General features: G+C 40.7%; 1 protein-coding gene across 2 annotated transcripts in view; it reads left to right on the top strand.

Moving 5' to 3' along the window:
• Positions 1–21,933, top strand: part of POPDC1 (popeye domain cAMP effector 1) — a 39,088-nt gene extending 17,155 nt beyond the window's left edge. For both annotated transcript variants that reach the window (XM_077162517.1, XM_077162518.1), the window contains exons 6-8: positions 2,642–2,809; positions 3,734–3,875; positions 21,372–21,933. In XM_077162517.1, the coding sequence (XP_077018632.1) occupies positions 2,642–2,809; positions 3,734–3,875; positions 21,372–21,496 (435 nt within the window). In that variant the 3' untranslated portion in view covers positions 21,497–21,933. The remainder of the gene's footprint in view (positions 1–2,641; positions 2,810–3,733; positions 3,876–21,371) is intronic.
• The last annotated feature ends 487 nt before the right edge of the window (positions 21,934–22,420 follow it).

Below are 22,420 nucleotides of genomic sequence, written 5' to 3'. Positions count from 1 at the left end.
GGGTAGGGTTTGTCCTGGTGGGAAAATATTTCTGGACTGGACTTCAGAAGTGCTCATTGTGCCAGAAATTAACATGTTTTCCTAAACCAGTTCTTTGGTGCCTCTCATTTACCATCTGCAAAATGAGGAATAATGATACTTGTCTTATCTGCAAGAACCACTCACATAATGGATGTGAAAGAACTTTAAATGTTTAAAAACACAATACATACATGAGGTGAGTGGCACAGTGTGCAGCTGTCACCCCTCCGCCCCCAGGTCACTTTCTCCCACTTTCCCACATTCTGTATTTGCCATAACATTAAGTCACCAGAGTTTGTTTCTTTCTTTATTATCAGCCACCTCCACTAGAATATGTTTCCTGGTGCAAGGACCTTTTCTTTCTTGTTCACCAGTGTAACCTCAGTGACTTGAGCAGTGTCTGGCATAAAGTATGTGGGTTATAGTATATACTGGAAGGATGAATAAAATTTCTTTAGTGTGTATATATATATATATAAAACCACTCTAAAAAAGGGAGGCAAGGTCATATCGCAAATACACACACACACACAAACACATAAATATATACACACATATATAAAACATAAAATTTACTATTTTAACTGTTTTAAGTGTACAATTTAGTGGCATTTATTATATTTATAATGTTGTGCTACCTCACCACCATCCTTGACTTAAACTTTTCATCACCCAAAACAGAAACTCTGTATCAATTAAGCATTAACTCCCTAGTCTCTTTCCTCCCAGCACCTAGTAACTTCTAATCTACTTTCTATCTCTTCAAACTTGCTTATTCTAGATATTCCGTGGAAGTGGAATCATACAATATTTGTCCTTTAGTGTCTGGTTTATTTCACCTAACATAATGTTTTCAGAGTTTACCCATGTTGTAGTATATATCAGAATTTCATTTGTTCTTCTGACTATATGCTATTCCATGTTATGGCCATTACACATTTTATTTATCTGTTCATCTGTTGATAGGCACTTGGGTTGTGTCTACCTTTTGGCTATTGTAAATAATATTGCTGTGAACACTGGTATACAAGTGTCTGAATCTCTGTTTTCAGTTGTGGCAGGTATAAAACTAGCAATGGGATTTCTAAAGTATATAGTAATTTTATCTTTAACTTTTGAAGGAACTGCAAAAAAGTGTTTTCAGCAGTAGCGGCAGCATTTGACCTTCCCATCTGCAATGGCAATGTAAAATGCACAAGAATAATAGCCATCTTAGTGGATTTAAGTGGTATCTCATTATGGTGGTGGTGTTGTTATTTTTTTATTTTTTTATTTTTTTGCATGGGCAGGCACTGGGAATCGAATCCCGGTATCCAGCATGGCAGGCGAGAACTCTGCCTGCTGAGCCACTGTGGACCGCTCTCATTATGGTTTTGATTTGTGTCTCCTTAATGGGGAGTTGGCTTTTAATATAATAAATAAGAAGCACATTTTTTTCCATAGAAACAATCACCTACTTTTTAAACTGGCAAAATCTTGATCTCTCAAGAAAATTATGTTCTCTCTTGGTAGACATAAAGAGTCCCCTTGTCATCCAAAATGTATTTTATTTTGTGATGAAAAAAGAGGAAAGGACTCCTTTGGAAATATTTGGCCAGACATGACCCAATGTGAACCTAACAAGCCTTTATGTATCACCTACTTCATGGGCATGGGGTTTAATGTTGAGGATGTAAAAACAGTCTTTGCCTTCAGCAGTATTTGTGTGTTCATCAGTTAAATCCTTCATTCAACAAACATGCATTGAGCACTACTTTGTGTGGGAAGCCAGGCATTCAGACCTGAAAATACACAGTCCACGTCAGAGTGCTCGGGAGAGATGAATGTATCAGCACTGAGGTCTGGTTCAGCGATTAGGAGAGCCAGCCTGGAGCTTGGAGGAGGACTGGGTCTGATGAGAGAGGACCCATATGGGAGGAAGGGCTTCTTGATGCCCCTCCCTGTGGAGAAAGCACTGATTTGGGGTATGCTTATCTTATGTGCAGTGCAGTCTATTTAACAACACTTTAGAGAAAATTATGGCGTCCCGTTTCTGAGCTAACTGGTCTCTGAGTGTCCCCAGTGGACCTTCCTGGAACTAACCATGAAAGGTCACACTCAAGAAATAGCCGTGACGGCAGGTTGTAGGTGGGGGCCCTTGGCAGGCACGTTCATTGATAATGGACTGGGCTTGTAAAGCAGCTCATGTAGTCAGTTTTCATGATCTCTGGCATGTGCTTGCGGCAACTGCTGGGCAGAAGGTATTTCACCTCCACCTGCCCTTGTGAACCTTACCTCCATGTGTGTGTTTGAAGCTGTATCCTTATATCTAAATAGCAGGTGAGCTGCGAGTCTCGTGTACTATTCAGCAGTGGTATTTACACAGCGGCCATTCTCCCACCACAAGGTGTCACAAAACAGCAATAAAATGGAATTTTCTTATTCTGTAGATGACTTGGGTTTTTAAACGTATATATGTAGTTCGAGAAGCTCATATATATTGGATCTTATTTTAATTTAACTAATTGGATAAATCATTGCTATGATGATAGCCACCAAATCTTCTTTTCCCAAAATTACCGTAGTCCTAATCCGTATAAGTAGATTTACTTTTTCCTTTGCATGTTTGTTTCTTTGGCAGGTCACCATTGTTGCAGATGATAACTGCAGATTCTTATGTTGGTCAAGAGAAAGATTAACTTACTTTCTGGAATCAGAACCTTTCCTGTATGAAATATTTAGGTATCTTATAGGAAAAGACATTACAAACAAGCTCTACTCATTGAATGATCCTACATTAAATGATAAAGTAAGTGTTTTCTGAATTTGTTAATTTTGTTAGATAAATATGTATGTTGGGGTAGACTTCACCATTATCCAATAATTTTTCCTAAAGTTTCATTAGTTAGTCATATTACACATACCGTGGAGGTACTTACAATTTAGATCTTTCAGGAGAAATTTCTTTCCAGGAGAGTGAGGAAACCTTTCAAAATTGTTATGTTTGCCAATACTTAGTAAGGAGTCTTATCAATGTCAGGGACCTCCATTTGTGGTGAGGAGGTCATACCACAGAGAATCTTTTAATCAATCTAAGGGAAGTAGTGGGGGTGGGGAAATAGGCCGGGGAAGGGAGGGCAGTGGAGAGGTTAGACAGAAACACTGGCAGGCCCCAGCATGTGGGGAATTGGCATTTTAGCCCTAGAGTCTTGCACATCTTCCTGGTCAGGTCCCATCCCAGAATTTCCCACAGCAACAGGACAGGGATGGAATGGAAGCCTGTGGCTTTTCAGTTAGGAATTTCAGAGCTCTATAAATCTTTTGCAGAATTTGCAATTTGATTTTAATTTTTCCACATTTGCTTAGAAAGGAAAAGAAAATGATTACAGAAGAGAAGTTGCAAAACATTGTTTTTGTGATAACTACCCTTGCATTAGTAAAGATCTCCAGGCACAATGAGTATGAGTATGTGATATCTTAAAGTAGTCTCATCTAGGCTATTTATCAAATTAAGTTGGTGCTTATTATTTTTCAGATTAATATGTAGGCTATTAAGTACACTAAATTATATAGGACTAATGAAAATCATAGCTAATATTTGTTGAGTACTTCTTGTGTACCCGGTAGTTTTTTTTATAGAGACTAACTTATTTCAAAGAAAAGTAAATGCTGCTTACAGAGATATCAGTTCAAGTCCCATAAAACTCAGAGATATTATAACTTTGTTTTATAGAAGGCCAAAGCGTTGGATCGCCAGCTCAGTCTTTGCACACAGATCTCCATGCTGGAAATGAGAAACAGTATAGCCAGCTCCAGTGACAGTGAAGATGGATTACAGCAGTTTCTTCGGGGGACCTCCAGCATTTCTTCTTTACGTAAGTTACCCCCAAATTGATCATACTCAATCCAGGAATCCGATGGGTGCTATTGACAATAGACAGTGACAACATTGATCAGAAAAATAACTTTGCAAATAAATATTAAGTAACCTAAAGGTAGCAATAAAAATTAATTCACTGAAGTTTTTCTAGTTTATTTTCTATATGGCACATCAGTTAAAATCCAGCTTTAGAACTCATTTCTGTTACAGAAATTGCTCGCTTATTTGCCATATTCTTTATTTGAATACTGGTGCACTGAAATAGTGTGAAAGAGTTGTTGAAGTTTGGTGAATATTTGGCTTTGTTTTTCATGATTTTAGAGTGAAAACCTAGACCTTCACCAGTATATTAAAAATGATAGGGAGTAGGGCGGACAACAGTGGCTCAGTGGCAGAGTTCTTGCCCGCCATGCCGGAGACCTGGGTTTAATTCCCAGAGCCTGCCCATGCTCCCCCATAAAAATAATAGGGAAGCAACTGCTGGATGTTTTACTGCTGCCTGGCTGTCTCACAACATGAGGTCCAAAAGGTAACAAATCAATTGGGTAATGGAATATTCCTAAAGATGGGGCCCACTCAATAATACTGTAAATCACCTATTCACACACCCACCAAGACACAGGTTTCCCAAGACTCTTATGTGGTTTATTTGAAAACATTTTAAGAACTCTTTCACAACACTCTGTGTCAAAGATTGGTAAGTAAAATGAAAGACTAAATTGTTTTAAGGCTGATGCTTAGAACTACTGTAAGAATTATTCTCAAAATGAGGGTTTAAGACCTTTGAACAAATTATTGTGAACTAGCACAAAGGAATACAAGTTCTTCTGCTACATATGCTTAGAGCTATTAATATTTCCAATTTTACTTTTCAGTATAGTAGCTTAAAAAACATACACACATTTAACAACCCTAAATGTCTATGTAACTGGTTTGTAATTTTAGGATACTTTGAGGAAATTTGCTCTAAGGATTTTAAGTATTGCATAGTCAGGAGAAGTTGCAATTTGCAAAGCCACATAATTAGTATAAGTTTCCAAAGGGAAGTCTAGGTGTAGATATGTATTGTGGACTTAAAAGGAGTAATGCAAATGAGAAATTGGAAATGGATGTATTTTATACCAGAATAACTTTTTAAATATTAACTGAGGTTGACAAACTCTATAATCTTACACATATCAAATATTTTATCTTCCTTATTGAAACAGATTGGCTGTCACTGAGCATTTGTAAATAGACCTGTCTTCATTACATATATAGTAGTTATTGTACTTAGTTAAGTTAGCAGAAAGGGAATTACAGTTAAATATTATATGTGAATTTTTTTCCTGTATAGTGGCTTATTTTTGTAGTTCCTATTTTTCTATAGTTCTACATTCTCACTTAGGAAACATGTTACATATATGACCCATCATTTTCTAAAACTCAGTTTTGCTTTTTGTAATATTTTATTCCAATATTTAAATCTTTGGTGGGTGAGTAACATGACAATTTTGAAAAATTTTACCTAGAGAATATTATTAAATAAAATGTATTTTCAAGATTAGCATTTATATTGTCCTTTTCCTCCAGAAACATACATTTCAAGTTTTTTGTGCTCGATGGCTCGCAACGTTGTCCCTGCAGACATGATTTCCAGTCTTGCCTCTAATAATTATAGCGATGAGACTTGAAGTTACGTGACTCTTCTAATCTGATATGAATTGCTTTATATCTCAAAACATGCCTGGTTCTCATAACAACTCTTTGTCTGTGTCCTTCCCACTTCCTTATAGTGAATCTCTGGAGTTGAGTCCAAGCAGCCATTCTCCATGTGGATAATCAAAACTTCTGTATTTCTAGAGAAGTGTGCTGCCCTGAATGCAGAGCTGAATTTTTTTATTTAGCTCCCTTACTGTTCTAGTTTGAAAGCTGCTGTTATGTGATATGCCAGAAATGGAATGGCTTTTTTAAAAGGGGAATTTATTAAGTTGCAAATTTACAGTTCTAAGGCCTTGAAAATGTCCCAATTAAAGCAAGTCTATAAAAATGTCCAAATTAAGACACCAGTAAGGGGTTACCTTCACTCAAGAAAGGCTGATGATATGTTCAGGGTTTCTCTCTCAGCTGGAAAGGCACACGGCAAACATGGTGGTATCTGCTAGCTTTCTCTCCAGGCTTCTTGTTTCATGAGCTCCCCAGGGGCATTTTCCTTCTTCATCTCCAAAGGTCTCTGGTTGCATGGGCTCTCTGCTTCATGGCTCTTTCCAAAATGCTTCTTCTTTTAAAGGATTCAGTAAACTAATCAAGACCCACCTTGAATGGGTGGAGTCACATCTCCCTCTAATCAAAGGGTAATACCCACAATCGAGCTCCTCACATCTCTGTGAAGATAATCTCATCAAGTCTCCAACCTACAGCGCTGAATAGGAATTAAAGGAAGCTGCTGCCTCCACAAAATTGATTAGGATTAAGGCATGGCTTTTCTAGGGTCCTAATCCCTTCAAGATAGCATACTTACCTGCTTTGTTCTTTGCTATACTAAAAATATGTACAACCTGCTTAATGTTGTTTATTTAATTTTCTGGTGCCGTGTGTGTTTTGCAAAGTCTTACATATTAATGCAAATGCATATAGCTACAGTGTGCTTGTTTCTGTGTTATGTGTTTGTATCACATAAATCCATGCTTACGCCTGCTTCCCTTTGACTAATTTTCATTCCCAATTTCTCGGCCCCGTTCCTGCAATTTAATGAAAGAGGTCAGTACTTGAGCACATCAGTGATACTATGAAATTTTAATTCACCTTAGCTTGTGATTTGTTAAAAACTGGTTAGTTCTTATTTTTTCTTACATAGGTTTTAGCTCAGAACTATTGAAGCCTGTTTGCTTTCCTTTACCTGACCCAATTCCATAAACTTTTATGTATTATGTATTCCTTTCCTTATAACACAGATAGCATAAAAGCAGTCTCTCTGGACTATTAGGCTGAAATAACAAAATTTATCATGGTTTGAGTATTTGTTAGGTCTTAGTAAATGCTCTGTCCCTAAAATAAGTAACTTAAGCTCTTACTAATCCAGATTTCTGATGTGGAAAAGGGGACAACCATGGTTGGCTCCTTCCCACAATAGTATCAGCTTCGTTAATGCTTGGGGGGTGGAGGGAGCAAACGTTTTTTGACAATAATGGCTATTTTTTTTCAAGCATTCTGTATACATCATCACATTTAATCTTCACCGTAATCCTGCTTGGAGAGGTGTATTAGGCAGCTTTTGCTGGATGATGAAGCATAATAGTCCCTCCTATTCTCAGTGGCTGTAGCAAAGGAGGCTTTTTCCTCTCCACCATGGAGCTGGTACTGTTGTATGCCATGTACTTCTCATGCTAAGACTCATACCAGGGTGGCAGCCGCTGCCTGGGTCTACTGTCATTCTCACAGCAGTGGCACGACAGAGGTGGCACCTCTGCTCAGAGGTGGCACATGCCACTTCCACTCACGTTCCACAGGCCAGAGAAGTCACTTGTGCAGTCCCAGCCTCTGTGGGGTGGATAATCTAATCCTTCCATGGGGGCTGCACAGAAAGGGCCCGATGGGGGGGGGCAGGTATTGTGACGAGAACGCAGCCCACCCCGGTGAGCATTATTTCTCTTTGCAGGGCAGACATGGAGAATATGAGTTGTTTACTTGCTCTGCTTTCACAGGGGGTGGTGCTGGGCTACAAACCAAGGTATGCTGTTGGATGCTAAAGCCCAGCCTTTTTTTTTTTTTTTTTTTTTTCCCTTAATCATATTGCCTCTGTGTTTAGGAAAATAACATTTGATTGGTGCTTTTATAGGTTACAGGTCACTTTGGCAACCAACCATTCCTACATAGGAACCTGACAGCCCTGAGAGTGAGGCCCACAGCCGCTCTTATTTGCTCTTTACAGCTCTGTCTACTTATATCCAGCGAGAAGGTCGAGAGTTGTCCAAAGTCACTTTGTCCCACTTCAGCCAGCTGGGTTGGAGAGGCTCACCAACCCCGATTCCTTCCTTATGACCAAGCAGTACTGCAAATAGGCCTTCGTAGACTGGTTAACAGAATCCATTTTATAATGAGAGATGTTGCCTTATTCTTTGTACTGGATTCTGCATAGAAACATTTAAAATTATCCAGTGTATTCTCCAGAGATATTTAGCCTTTTGTTAGCTTTCACTTTGCCTAGCATGTCTACAGAATTATAAGCAACTCTGGTTTATAAAACTTATATTTATCTGTTTTTATTTATTTATTTATTTGCACGGGCAAGCTCCGGGAATTGAACCCAGATCTCCAGCATGGCAGGCGAGAACTCTGCCACCGAGCCACCATTTAACTGCCCAAAACTTATGTTTATTTTATATGTTTACCTGATGAAACCATTTTTACATTATTACATCTATTCTTTTGCTCAAATATACAAGTAGATTTAAACATTAAGATCCATATAAATATTATTTATATTATAACAATTATTTTTTATCAGTGTGTTTGAATTGCACATTGGATTTGGTTGAAAACTGTCTAAAGTCTCTTTTAATCTATAGACTCCTCCTCCATCTCTGTCTCTGAATGTTTTTTAAAGTCAATTTTTATTTGTCTTATAGAACAGCGATTGTTGAAAATAAATGTGCATAGGGGGTGCGAGGATAGTTCAGTGGTAGAATTCTCTCCTGCCATGCGGGAGACCGGGTTCACTCCCGGCCTGTGCGCTCCCCACCTCCCCCCCCCCAAATAAAATCATCAAATGGTGCTGCAGTAATGGGATAGTCACATGGAAAAAGAATGAAACGTGACCCCACCGTACAGCATACAAAAAATAAATAATTATAGGGCGGGCCACAGTGGCTCAGCGGCAAGAACGCTTGCCTGCCATACCAGAGGACCCAGGTTCAATTCCCGGTGCCTGCCCATGTAAAAAAAACAACAAAAAACAAACAAACAAAAATAAATAAATAATAATTAATTATAAATGTGCATATGAATCAGCTGGAGATCTTATGAAATAAGACACTGATGCTGCAGTTCTGGGTGGGGCCTGGAATTCCACGTGTCTGACGAGTGCCCAGATGCCAATGTTTCTTGTTCCTGAAATGTGCTTTGAGTGACAAGGCTGTAGCATTTCCTACATTCTGGAATATTGCTGATTGCATCCCTGTGGGGATGATTAACATGTTTCCTGTCTGCCAATAGTCAGGTCCAGTGGCTTGCACGGATTCCAGTGGAGGCACCACTTTTTTTTTTTTAATTCAACGTAACAACATACAAACACAAATATTCTTACCATATGGTCATTCCATTCTTGATATATAATCAATAACTCACAATATCATCACATAGTTGTATATTCATCATCATGATCATTTCTTAGAACATTTGCATCAATTCAGAAAAAGAAATAAAAAGAAAACAGAAAAAAATTCATACATACCATACCCCTTACCCCTCCCTTTCATTGATCACTAGCATTTCAATCTACTAAATTTATTTTAACATTTGTTTCCCCTATTATTTATTTTTTTTGAATCCATATGTTTTACTCATCTGTCCATAAGGGAGATAAAAGGAGCATCAGACACAAGGTTTTCACAATCACACAATCACATTGTAAAGCTTTATCATTACACGGTCATCTTCAAGAAACATGGCTACTGGCACACAGCTGTACATTTTCAGGCGGTTGCCTCCAGCCTCTCCACTACATCTAACTAAAAAGGGGAGGCACCACTTTTAAAGATCTCCAGGAGTCCATGATACAATGCCACAAAATGTGTTTCATCACATTACACAGTCAATGAAGCTCAGTTAAACAGAAAGTTCAGAGAAGGGTGAAGGGAAATTTTAAGCGCGCTATTTTGGCAGCCTTGCTGCTGTGTGGGTCCGCCGTGCTGTTTTTGCACATGTCGCGTGATGCTAAGTCTTGCGTGGGACCTTTACTCTTTTACCAAGATTCTGTATTTCACTTAATTGTCATCTAAGGGGAAGAAAGGAAAGCAATGAGATAACCTGGGGGAGAGAAATGGCTCCTATCTGTATATTCAATAAGCTTATAAGCCAATTAATTTAACTCTTTACTGTCTTGGTGCTTCATTTACTTGGTTTCCACGTTCAGGCATGTGACTGTGAGATGGCAGGGATGGGGGTAGGGGGGCAAGATGCCCTTGGGGCGTGTGAGATTTAATGTGCTCATGTGAATATGAGTGCTCTTCTCTGTCCTTTCGGACCAGTATGCTCATCAGGGCACTATCATCTTTCTCATCCTTAGAAGGTTTCACACACACACACACACACACACACACACACACACACACACACACACAGAAATTATCCTTGGCAGTTGCATCGCTGACTGTGGTTCATAGCCCAGGCATTGTCATAGCAACAGAGGACATGTTATGTTGCCTTGAAAGTTGCAGAACTTTATTTCAGTTAATTGGGGTTAAATGACCTATAGTTTGAATATTTTTTTAAGGAGCATCTTGAGTCAGTATAAGCAATAGAGTTAAGTTGGAACTCATCTTTGTAAGATTTTATTAGTTTAGATCATATATTTTTTCAGAATTATTAAAATTTACTATTTTGGTATTCCTTTTAAATACTTAGAAAGATATCTTACTGAGAAACATTCTTTTAAATTACTAATGTTCTGAGTTTTCTCTGGACGGTCTACTAATTTCATGTGACCTAATTTACAAATATGCTTTAATTGCATCTGGTTAGCAGTCTTATCTGTAAAGACTGCTAGCACATCTGACATGATGAGCTTCTCTCTGCTCTCACATGTCTTTATTTACCTGGAAAGACAGAAAAGGCCAAAACAGCATTCTTTTAGCATTCGTTTAAGGCTGGTTTCATTAAATAATTTAACTCAATTTATATTTCATTCCACCTATGAACAGCCTTATAGGCTTTTTGTTTTAAACATTTTTAAAGACAAGGATGGATTATATGGATTATATGAAGAGGTAGAAGGAATTATGCTCAGGCAGCAGGTATAGAGGAGAAGAGCACGTAGAAGTTCTCACACCTCCCGAGATGAGCAGAGAAAAGCAAAGCATCCATTTTGTAGAGAATAGAGGAGTGCAGTCTGGCTGAGGGAGTTTAAATAAACTTGTCAGGGTAACTCTCCTAGCCCTGAAACAAAGAAGTATTGACTTTGTTGCAAGTTCTTGCTTTGTTATTTGTTTGTTTGATACCTTAAAATGATCCATATAAGTGTGAGGGTAAACTTGTTTGGGGAAATCCAGCCACTCCTGTAATGGCTGACACATTGTGACCACTTTGATATATCTTCTCGTTTAATCCTCACAACCACCCTAGGAGGTAGGGGCTGCATCTTCCCCTTTAAGGTTTGAGGAATGTGACATTTATTCCTTCTGTGTCCTTGGTCCCTCAGCCAGTAGGAACAGCCCACTGTCCAGCCTCCTGCCTCACCCAGTCCTGTTTTCCACACCTCACTTGCTCTGTGACCTTGGGCAATTTATTGAAAGTTTTCTCACCCGTAAAATGACCGTGGAGATATTTTACACATTTTTAATCAAAACTTTAAAAATTATCATGTTAATATATATACACAGATGTCAAATAGTAAAAATCTTATAAGAAAAAGAACTGATTCACTGCAACCTAATTTCGGTCTTGCCTCCTTGGAGCAATCACTTTGGGGACAGTTTTTGTCCAGAATGTTAGATAATGTGCTATTCTTCATTGATTTATCCACCTAACCATTATCTAACTAACCTAATTTAGCTCACTTCTAACCTCCTTTCCCCTGTTTGCTCATATAGTGATATCACTATTCCTTTATTATTTCCCTTTATAGTATCAAATAATACACATAAGAAACCTCTGTTTCTTTTTCTCTGCACACCAGTTTTAAAGATGCAGACATTTGCATTCCTACCCTTTCTTCCTTTGCTGCTTTCACCTTCTGACTTTTGCATGGCTCTTCTTTTACTTTTAAGCAATCAAGATCAATAGCAATCAAGATCAATAACGCGCATTCTCTTTTATAATCACACTTTTCTCTCCCTTACTTTGTCTGTAGGTTGCTTCTCAAACTTTAAGGCCAACAATGTGGATGCTTTATGGAGAATAAAATAGTGGAGTATGGCTCCATTTCTTTTTTTGTTTCTAATTTCATGACTCCTTTTCTGTTCAAAACAGATTGTTACTAATATCAAGTTCAAATGGATTCTCCTTTTTTTGCACAACATAAAAATCGTGTCACAGTTTACTTCATACTTTGACTGTCTTTTTTTCCCTGGAGTTTTTTATTGCATGGTTTTGGGGGAGAGGAAACGTCTTATTTACCGTATAGTCCAGCTTCTTACTCATTCTGTTTTTTTTTTTTTTTTTTTTTTTTTTAGGTAAAAGTGATTTCATTTCTTCTCGAAGTCTTCTGTGTGATCATTTCATATTTGAACGATGATTTTTCTTGCTGCTTTTTGTTTTTGTGGGAGTTTCTAGTTGCCTTTCTTTCTCCTGATCTTTGCATTTTCTTTCTTTATATTGCTACTTGCTCAATCAGTCAGACCTCTGTCCTTTTTTTTCTCATACATGTTCCTCACAGAGCTTCCCCTTCTCCCTCTCTCTGGACTGGCTGCTTTCTGGGTCTGCTGCACAGCTGCCACCCTGGAATTTGCCTTCTTTGTTCTCGTGGGTTTATCCACAACCTTCTTGATCCTACAACTTCCTCCCCCTTTTTTAAATTTAGAAATTCATTGTTTCGTCCACAAGCTTTATTAAGCTTTAGTTAAAAAAAAAAAGAAAGAAAGAAAACAAGACACTGTTTCAAAGTCTGGGCCCTTCCAGCCTTCCAAATACGAAAGCTCTGAAAGTCGTGTGTATCAATTGGAAGAAAAAGGCAAAATTATGAATGGAGCCATGACATTTCATAAGACAAAATTTTATGTAACAGAAGGATCCTTCCTGGGGTTAGATCATTGCCTTTACAAAAGAAAAGGAGGGAGAAAAAGCAAAACGCCGAAACCGGAATAGAAGGTAATTCCAGTGTTCCAAATCAACTTGTCTTCGTCAGTATAAACCCACAGTGTCCCGGCAAACAGCATGCTTTCATTTTCTGTCTCATCCTAGAGTTTGAATCTTGATTCATTTCAGCAGAGACTCCACAAGCAACAGGAAAGATCACAGCATTAGAATATTCATTTATACTTTTGTGGCAGTTCAGCAGTGGTCTTATTTCTGGTCAAACTTACAAACCATACTAGGTTGGAAGCATCATAACTTAAATGGGTACTAAGAGTCAAATGAGAGAGAGAAAAAAAAAACCCTCTGGGAATAGCCAGAGACATTAAAGGAATCATAAGAAAGCAAACCATATTTAAACCCCCATTTTTAAAGAAATTTTTTTTTTTTGGCTTAGAATATTTCACTCTAAATGAGTTTATGTCAGCTGTCAATCTCGCTCATACTGTGGACAGCTTCTGCAATGTAAATCCATGCCACCTTTTTTACATGGTGAACTTCAGCCTAACAATTATTGTAACAAATGTTACAGTGTAAAACTCAAACGCATTTTAGTGGTTTTGAAATTGAATCGCCTACAAACAAAATCAAATCTGCATCATAAACATTTCTATCTAAAACTGTCAGGACACTTGAGTCTTCTGCATGATCTCAGGGTCTTTTCATCCAGGTGCTTTTCTTCTGTGTCATCAAGGTTATCGTCAGCTTCACTTTGTCTCTTTTTTAGGCTCCATCTGTCTCTGGTTTTTCCTGTGCTGGTGTAGCTGTGGGAGCAGCAGTGGCTGCGGGGAGTACCGTAGCTGCAGCAGCTGCAGTCATGGCCTTTTCCTTCTTGGTTTTTTTTTGTGTATGCGTGTGCGTGCTTCTTGCGCTTTTCCTTTTTGTGTTTCATGTCCTCCTCCTTTTTCTTCCCGCCTCCTTCCTAGTCTGAATTCCTTGCCAGAGATGAGCTTGGTGTTGGGCTTTCAGCCTTCTTTGACTGGTACCGCTGGTGACCAGTTTGTAGAGGGTCCCTGAGACTGGACGGGGTGGAGGTGCTTGGGGGTTTTTAGCTGCTGGCTCAGGAGATTCTGAGACAGATCGAGAGAACGAGGCCCTTCTTACAGATTGAGGGCCTGGTGAGGCAGCTTTTTTGTCTTTTTGGGTTTCAGAGTTCTGGAGACTCGTAATGATCCTAGTACTTGGAAATGGAGACTGCCTTCTTTGGGGAGATGATAATGCTCCCTTTTGAATGAGGGAAGAGCTTTAGGTGATCCAAGATGCTCGAGGCCGTGGTGAGGGCAAATGTTGTTTGTTTGGTTGTGGAGATCAGGCCTCCCGGGTAAATTGGTTTGGGGAAGACCCTTCCCTATGGTTTGATGCTAACAATGGCGAACATCTCGTGGTGACTGGGGAGCTTCTTTGGGAGGTGGAGAATGGGAGAGCCTACGCTTTGGCGGTAGAGATGGTGATGCGCTTTTTTTTGGACAGGGAGGTGGAGAAGGAGAGTGTCTCCTCTGTGCTGGAGGAGAGTATCTTCTTGGGGAAGGTGAGCCCCAACATGGCGAGGAGAAGGAGGCCTTCGTGGTGGTGGTGGTGGTTGTATGGGACGTCTACGCCACCCAGGAGGAGCTGGAGAAGGAGAATGTCACCTTCTGGTGGGTGGTGGAGAGGGATTTCTCCTCCATCTACCATGGGGGGATGTCTCTTTCTGGCACTTTTGTGGTGATGGAGAGGTACTCTGGGAAGGAGAATGCCCCCTGCCTCCTCCCTACCTTAACACGTCCATCTTGCTGCCTCACCCAGAGATGGCTCCCTGTCCCCCAACTTCCTCTTTAGAAGGGGACAAGAAAGGGACGCAGGGCTTTTGCTGCTCTTTAGTCACTCACACCTGGTGCTGTGCCACCACTTGAGCGGTCAGGAATTGAAGTGAGAATGACCACTTGGCCACAGAAAACCTTCTCGTGGCAGGCACCAACCTGCACCAACCTCCCGTTTGCCCTAGCATGTAGACTTCTTTGGGAGAGTTCTCGTTGCTACTGCCGAGTCCCTCCAAGGAAAAATCAGGTACAGAGGCCATATAGTCAGCCTTCAGTGCTATTGTTCAGAAAGCTTCACTTCAAACTCAATTTCATTCATTGAAAAAAATCTTGTGCTGTAAATAGGTAAAGGCAGGGAAAGCATGGTAATCCTTTATAGGGAAGAAACCATTAAATCCGGCTCTATCCCCATTCATCAAAAAGTGTATAATCTAATTAAAATTCAAAATCTCCCTAAAGTTTTTAATTACTTGCTGGAGCAGTTGGACAGATGGCTAAACATAGTAAAAATAATAACACTTTGAAAGCAATGAAGAAAATGTCATCAAAGTTAATAAGAGACAGAAAAAACAGCCTTACCTCATAACATGATGTTGGGTAATTTACAAAAGTATTGTTCCTTGTTGAAAAAAAATGTATTTCTCAAGCAAAGAGAAAAGTCACTTGACAAACTTTACATCACAATATGCTTCTTATTCGCAGGTCAGGGCAGCTTATCCGCCCTCTGGACTAGGCATGACCTTTACTGCAGTACAAGAACAAGTATGTCTGTTTACATTTATTTGGTAGGAGAGTTTCTCGGGCCCTCCTGTAATTAGAAGCACACTGAAACAGAACTGAGCTACTAGGACAGAATTCTAAGTGAATTTCTCTCCCCTAATTTTTTGCTACTCTGGACACCTAAACGTGATTGTCACCTTGCCGTCACCCTCCGTGACTGTTGCATAAGCTCTCCCGGCCCAGGTCACAAAGGCCTCCCGCAGTTCTTTGGAGCAGGACTCTAGGAAAGCAGAAAGGGTCTGTGGCATCTCGAGCCTGTCCTCCATGGAGGCCCATGTGTAGTTTACGCTTGCAGGTAGCAGGTGTGAGGACGCACAGTGGAACTTTGTGGCAGGTCCCCATCTTCCTCAACCACTAACCACTATCCTAACAGGGCTGCTGAGAAGACACTCTGCTGGCCAGATCCCAGGCCCCTCGTGGGCGCCCATGGTAGCGTCACCCCTGCCGTCTGGCGTGGGTGGCAATGCCCACTGTGTGTTCAGGCCTTGAGCTGCTAAGTCCCAGACTTTACTTAGCCATTTGCTAGGTATGAGTTTATGAGTTTGAGGCTTTATTTCTTGACCCGCAGGATTGTTGCCTGGTACTACAGTTCTCTTTCTCACCTGAACATATGGGATCTGTGTGTAGCTCAGAGTAAAGCTCTCTGCTCTGCTGTCTGTACTTTCTCAGCACATTGACATCTGTGGAAGGGAGGTCTTAAGTCCCTTTAGGGCAGAGGGTGTTTTGTTTGTTTGCTGCTTGGTGTAACTTTGTGAAATGTCCCCAAGCAAAAATAACTTGTGACAGAGCTGCTTAATAATTTCACATCTAATAAGTCTGGATTGCACTTCTGACTCAGACTGTTTATTTTACCAACTTTTATAATAAACTTTGTTATTTGGTAGCCAGAGTCCAGTAAATTGGAAGGTGAGTATAGGTGATAGCAGAATGTAATGATAATGATCTCTTCCTGATCACAGTTAGTTAACCATTTCTGTCCCGGAGCTGTAAAGGTGGTTACAGTAGAGAAAGGACAAGGATCAGTTTTATGGGAAATTTATGTATCAAGAATTAGTTGCCCTTTGAGAATTTGGTATAAATGTAAAGTACTGTATTATATGGAGGTCATGAACTTCATATTAACATCTTTGTATGGCAAAAGTAATTTCAAAAAGCACATAACTAAAGAAAGTTCTGTTTCTCCCTCTGTCCGCTTTACTCTCCGTGCTCTCACATCTGGGTAAATTAGGTGGGCCTTTGGGCAAATTTCTGATGATGCATTGGTGCAGAAAATCGATGAAACACGAGGCTAATTTGAAAAAGAATTTATTAATGTTCAACTTGGGAATGCAAGATCACCCCCTTGAAGTATAATATTCTCTCTTTTTTTTTTATTGTTTGTAATCCAGATTGGTTTTGGATTTATTCATAGACAAAGAAAAAATGTCTAGTTGCCCAGTGAGGGACTCTAAGCTTTCCTTTTGGTCAGTGGGGTCCCCGAGGAGGTTGGAGATAAACACGTCTGGGTGGCAGGTGGGTTCCCTGCTCTTCGAAGCCTTTGTCCTGGCATGACAGTTGCAGCTTCCCACCGGGGCCAGGTGATCCTTTCCTATTTGTGGTTGTAGACATCATACCTACCTTTCAGTCATCAGCGGGTCCAGGCTAACTGAGGTTGGTCCGAGGCGTGAGCCGTCGCTGTGATTCTGATTGTAGCGGTTACAAGTCAGGGCCATTTTCCTCTCGTCTGCCAGCATGTGCGCCAGGATGGAAAAAAAGAGTTCCTTACAGTGTGGATGGAGGCAGTGTTCCCCCCCCACCCGACCTTGCCCCTGAGACTCGAGGACTTGTAGATTGTGGCTCAATCACACAGCCTAGAATGTTAGTGAGTCATGTGGTCTCTGCCTGAAAAGAATGTTGGCAGATAAATTCATTTTTGCCAGGCTGTTAGGGCCAACTAGTTTATTCTCCCAGAAAATGTTCCTAAGTGCTTCTTCCTCAGTGGGAAATGAATTCATCCGTGGTCGCTACCTCATTTGGCTTTCTTTTATGGGTTGCCCAGGTTTCTTTGCTTCTGTGTCTGAGTATTGGGGAGAGTTAATATTATGAATGTGGTGAAGATGAACTGGTCTGCAAAGGACTTTGAGTTCCTGAGAAATAAAACTTAGAGTCAGAGACTGTTTCCACCTCATATTTATTTTCCCAACATTTCCCTCCATGTCTAGCACCTTACAATCACTTGTTGACTTTCTCTGATGATTAGATGACTACGTGGTAACAGGTGATGTTCCTGGTGAAACCTCGTGGACATTTGCTCAGGGCAGCACTCATGCCCATGCTGCGAACAGTAAGTGATTTCCTTCAGGGGGCATGACACAGGATAGTGGTGACAGTCCCCTTTCAGAGGGAGATTGCACTGTAACTGGAGAGCTGGCTGCACCTGAGGAATGCTGGAGGTGCTCCCGGGTAGGGCTGGAGCTTGACCCAGCAGGTATTAAAATGTGATGGCTATGTATTTTTCCCATGTCCTCAGGGTCAGCTTTCTCAAGGCCCCACGTGGAGTTCCAGACAAGGGATTTTTTTGCATCATCATGTGCCAAGTAATTATTGAGGATATGACTGGGCACATGTGAGAGGCTGCGGGGTGAAGAGGTCATGGTCATGGCCCGCAAGATGCTCGTTGTCCAGTAAGGGAGGGATGCAGACACTCGTGACCACATGTCATGGAGGGCGTGGATGGGCTGTTGTTTAAATCAGAAAGATAAAAATCTCCCAGCAGAAGGAATTGGGGAAGACTGCAGTGAAGTAGGGGGAGCTTGAACTCAGCCTTGAGGAATGGATAGGAATTGGTGGGTAGAGATCCCAGTAGAGCGACCATTACAGGTGGAGAGGAAAGCAAGAGGGAGAAGATGGGTTGGATCTAGTGGGGTGGGCAGGCAGTGAGTTCGCTGGAGCTTAGGCTGGAAAGTGGACTGAGGCCCAACTTGGGAGACCCTGGAAGTCACCCAGGGTTTGGGCATGACTTTTGCCTAATTATCCTTTCAAATAGCATGCAGAACTGCAGCTCTTCCTTTGACAGATATCTCACAGGAACAGGATAAATCCTCTCACAGAGAAGCCGAAAGTCCTGGGGAAATTTTTACCTGACCATTTCCAGTTATGTTGGGCTCTCTATTCATTTTCTCAGTGAAATGCGCAGCAGCAGGTGAAGTAGTCAAGAGGATCAAGTGAGCTCTGTAGACACCAGGCTCAGGATGCCATAGAAGACCACATCAGGTTTCATAGACTTGAAAACTAGGGACCAGTTCGCCCACTTTCCCACTCAAAACCAACTGGGCATGTTTCTGGTATATGTATTATATAATTATGTCTAAATGCTAAATGCTGCATATTATTGGTCTGGCTTAATGCTCCTAGATATGCCATATTATTCTAAGGGTTTTATCTAATTGAAAATACTCAGCTTAAGTTAATATTTTATGAGGCTGAATCATAACTTTTGGCTAAAAGACTATGATGGAAGCCATAGCTTTTGTTCAGAGAGAGAAAAGGAACTGCTTCACCTAGAACCACTTAGACTGAGAAATAAAAACCTCCATTTGAGCATGAGTCCCATTTCCTTTATTGACCATTCCTGTGGGTGATAATGAATTTTAACTAGTTTTCTAATTATTTAGGCCCCATTAATCAGTTAATTTTATTTCATTGCCAACATGAAGAAACCACTCATTTCAGGCCAGGCATGAATGTTAGAACTTTATTAATATTAGCTCATTTAATCTTCATAACAACCATAAGAGATAGGTACTTCTATTATTCCAGTTTTATAATGAGAAGATTGAGGCACAGAGAAGTGAAGTGACTTGCCCAGGATCACACAGATAGTATTAATTTCCATTTCAGTAGTCATGTTTGGTGCACTTTATTTCACCTGAAGGGAAAGGGATAAAATGAACTTGTCTTAGAGGTTTTACCAGGCTGTGCTCTTTGAGAGAAAGGTGTTTTGGGGCCACTCGAATAGAGACTTATTTTCTGGAGTTTGAGTGGTTATCTTTTAAAGAACTCAGTAATTTTAATTCACTTTAAATATTTTTAAGTGAACAATTTCCATATATGTTCAACAAACATGCATTAACTTTACCAAAGTCCAGCCCTGCATAATCATCTTCGTATGTCAGAAGATGCGGCTTTCTGTGGTGGCATTTTCCCAGGTATATGGCAGTGACTCTGCAGTTAATAGTAAATGACATTGAGTGACACTCTCAGTCTGCCCGACACCCTGCCAACACATTATTACATGCATTATTTTATTTAATCCTCCCAGCAACCCTATGAAGCAGGTCTTGTGAATATCCCCCCTTTACAGATATGGAAGCAGGCCTAGAGAGGTTTAGTAGTTGAGTGAAGGTCACACAGCTGGGAGGCAGCAAAGTAGAGATTTGAATCGTGGAAATGTTTCCTAAAACTCCAGTCTTGAACACTGTGCAGGCTGACCCCCCACCCCCAAGCTGTGCTGGGGACCAGGACCCAGCTACCCATTGATGACTGAGTGTCCCAGGCCATGTGGATGCCTCCTGCCCCCCATGCTGACTGCCACATGCTCTCAGTGCTGACTCTTGTCAGCAGTTGACAGCTGATGTTGACAAATGTCTATGGCCATCTGATGGCTAGTCTGCTTCCTGTCTTAAAGGGACACCTCTTTGCTCTCCTTTGCTGGATGGCAAATATTTGAAGAGTCCAGTCTCACCCATTGTCCGTCCATCATCCTTCCATGATCAGCTTTACACCCAGCATGAGTTCAGCATTTGCTGATTGATTAAATGTTGCTCTGCCCTGCTATTGGGCAGCAAGTATATGGCACAAGTGTGGGTGAGGCAGGTGGAGACTCTGACAAGATGGATCCTGACCTTGAACGTGGTAATTGTATGGAGGGGAGCTTATGTTCTGAGCAGCTGACATGCCCAAGCGCTGTCTCATGGGCTGCTCGTTAGGCCCCCTGAGAAGTCTATGCACCTATCTGTAGTAACTTCTACTCTTACTTTTAAACAGTACTCTCCTCTGCTTCAAGTGTGATGTCCACTGTATAGTAGATGCTCAATAAGCATTTGGTGCATGGATGATTGAACAAACAAATTTTCTCAGTTCCTTTGCTTAAGTGGCACCCTAAAAGGCTTTTCGGATGCTCTCTTTCCCTCTATTATTTGGGATTGTATTTCCTCCCGAAGGCCTGGCCTCCTAGGTCCCCTTCCCAGTTTCAGTACAAGGACTCGCTGTACCAGTGGTGGCAAGAAATGTTCTTTTAGGTGGTGTTATAAATGGCATTAGGTTCCATAGTTTTAGACTAACACCGTTCCTCTAGAAAATGAGGAGTTAAATCATCTTTTTTTTTCTTGTATGTTGTATGGTGGAGGTCACATTTCATTCTTTTTCTATGTGATATCCCATTATTACAGCACCATTTGTTGAATTTTGGGGATAGGTGGGGTGGGGTGTATGGGCCAGGAATCGAACCAGGGTCTCCCACATGGCAGGTGAGAATTTTACCACTGAACTACCCTCGCACCCCCGTAAATCACTTTTATGGGCCTATATGGGACGCCAGCCACCATGTATGGCATTAATTATTGTAGGAACATATATTCTGAGTCCTAAACAGAATGGGGCAGTCCACCAAAAACTGTGTACATTTGAAAAGCTCAGATTACCAAAGCAAATGCAGTGGAAACGGTTCCGTAACTGTTCCCGTGACCAAGAATCACTTCTTGACTTTCTTATTTTATTGAAAGATTGGACTGAAAGTATAATATTTAAGGAAACTACGTTCCTGATCCTAGCTATAAATTTCCATAAAACTTGGTTTTCCAAAGTGGGAGTTTATAACTGGCCCATCACACCGGCATCTGGGAAGGTTTTCCTTGAGTGGTTCTCCTCTTTGTGACTCTTTACAGATGTGTCGTCTCCACTCCAGCGAGCCTCTGCCAAGATGAAGCCGATCGAAGAAGGAGTAGAGGGCGATGACGAGGTCTTTGAACCTGCGTCTCCACACACATCTAAGGTGCATCAGATACCTTGACCAGAGGGAAAATCCAAGCTGCCAAGTTGGAAACTGTCTTGAAGAGATCCTGACAAATACCAGCACTTTTACACGGCTTTTAGATTTTTTCTGTTTTATTTACATCAGGACCGGTAAAGTCTGAGATCAAGAAAGTAAGGAAGGGTCAAAGATGGAAAGGTTATTTTACCTGTTCTTTTTTGGGGTCAGCTTTTTAAATAATTGTTTTACTGAGCTTTCTGCCAAAACATAGTTCTATTTTGAGATATATATTTTCACATTATTTTCTAGTCATAGTATCATTTTAACTTAAAAAAATCTTCATGCTCTCTCAATGTGAATGCCTTTCACTTATTTTTCCAATGCAGACGTTTTGTTCACTGCCACAGCGATAGATTTCACAAGCAGTATAAATTTGCGATTGAGGTTGAGGTAACATTAAAAAGCAGGGAATCTCAGGCTTTGTTCAATTGATTTTTTAATGGGAAATTTTAGAGGAAGAAGTTATTTGACTGTGTTTTGCTTTTTGTTTTTCTACTGCCAGGTGCATTATTCCAGTAGCTCACCACCTTACTTATATGAGCATTGTGTAGATAGCTTAATAGTGAACCAATCTCATCAAATGTTACTCATATTACCTTTATTTTAGGTTATTTATAAACTGGTTGGAAACCTGAAGCTGGAAAGGTAACAAATGCCCCACACACCCTAGTGCAGGGAAGTGTAACTTGGGATAGGGAGGATAGGAGAGCCAAAGGTAGACTCTTCATTCTTCTGTGTTCTGAAACCTGTGTGTAGCTCCAACAGCATAGATGTCTCCTTAAAATCTGTCCCAGCTACTCAGTGCCAGAACTCTGAGTGTGACCCCAGTTGTGACGAGCAGGTGGTTCATTCAGGGCACGCTGTGGGCACCTGGCCTTAGACGTTACAGTGAGGGCTGGACTC

The sequence above is a fragment of the Tamandua tetradactyla genome, chromosome 5, assembly GCF_023851605.1.
Source record: "Tamandua tetradactyla isolate mTamTet1 chromosome 5, mTamTet1.pri, whole genome shotgun sequence".
Classification (NCBI taxonomy): domain Eukaryota; kingdom Metazoa; phylum Chordata; class Mammalia; order Pilosa; family Myrmecophagidae; genus Tamandua; species Tamandua tetradactyla.
Note: the sequence above shows the minus strand (reverse complement) of the source record. Positions and strands in the feature narration are given on the sequence as shown.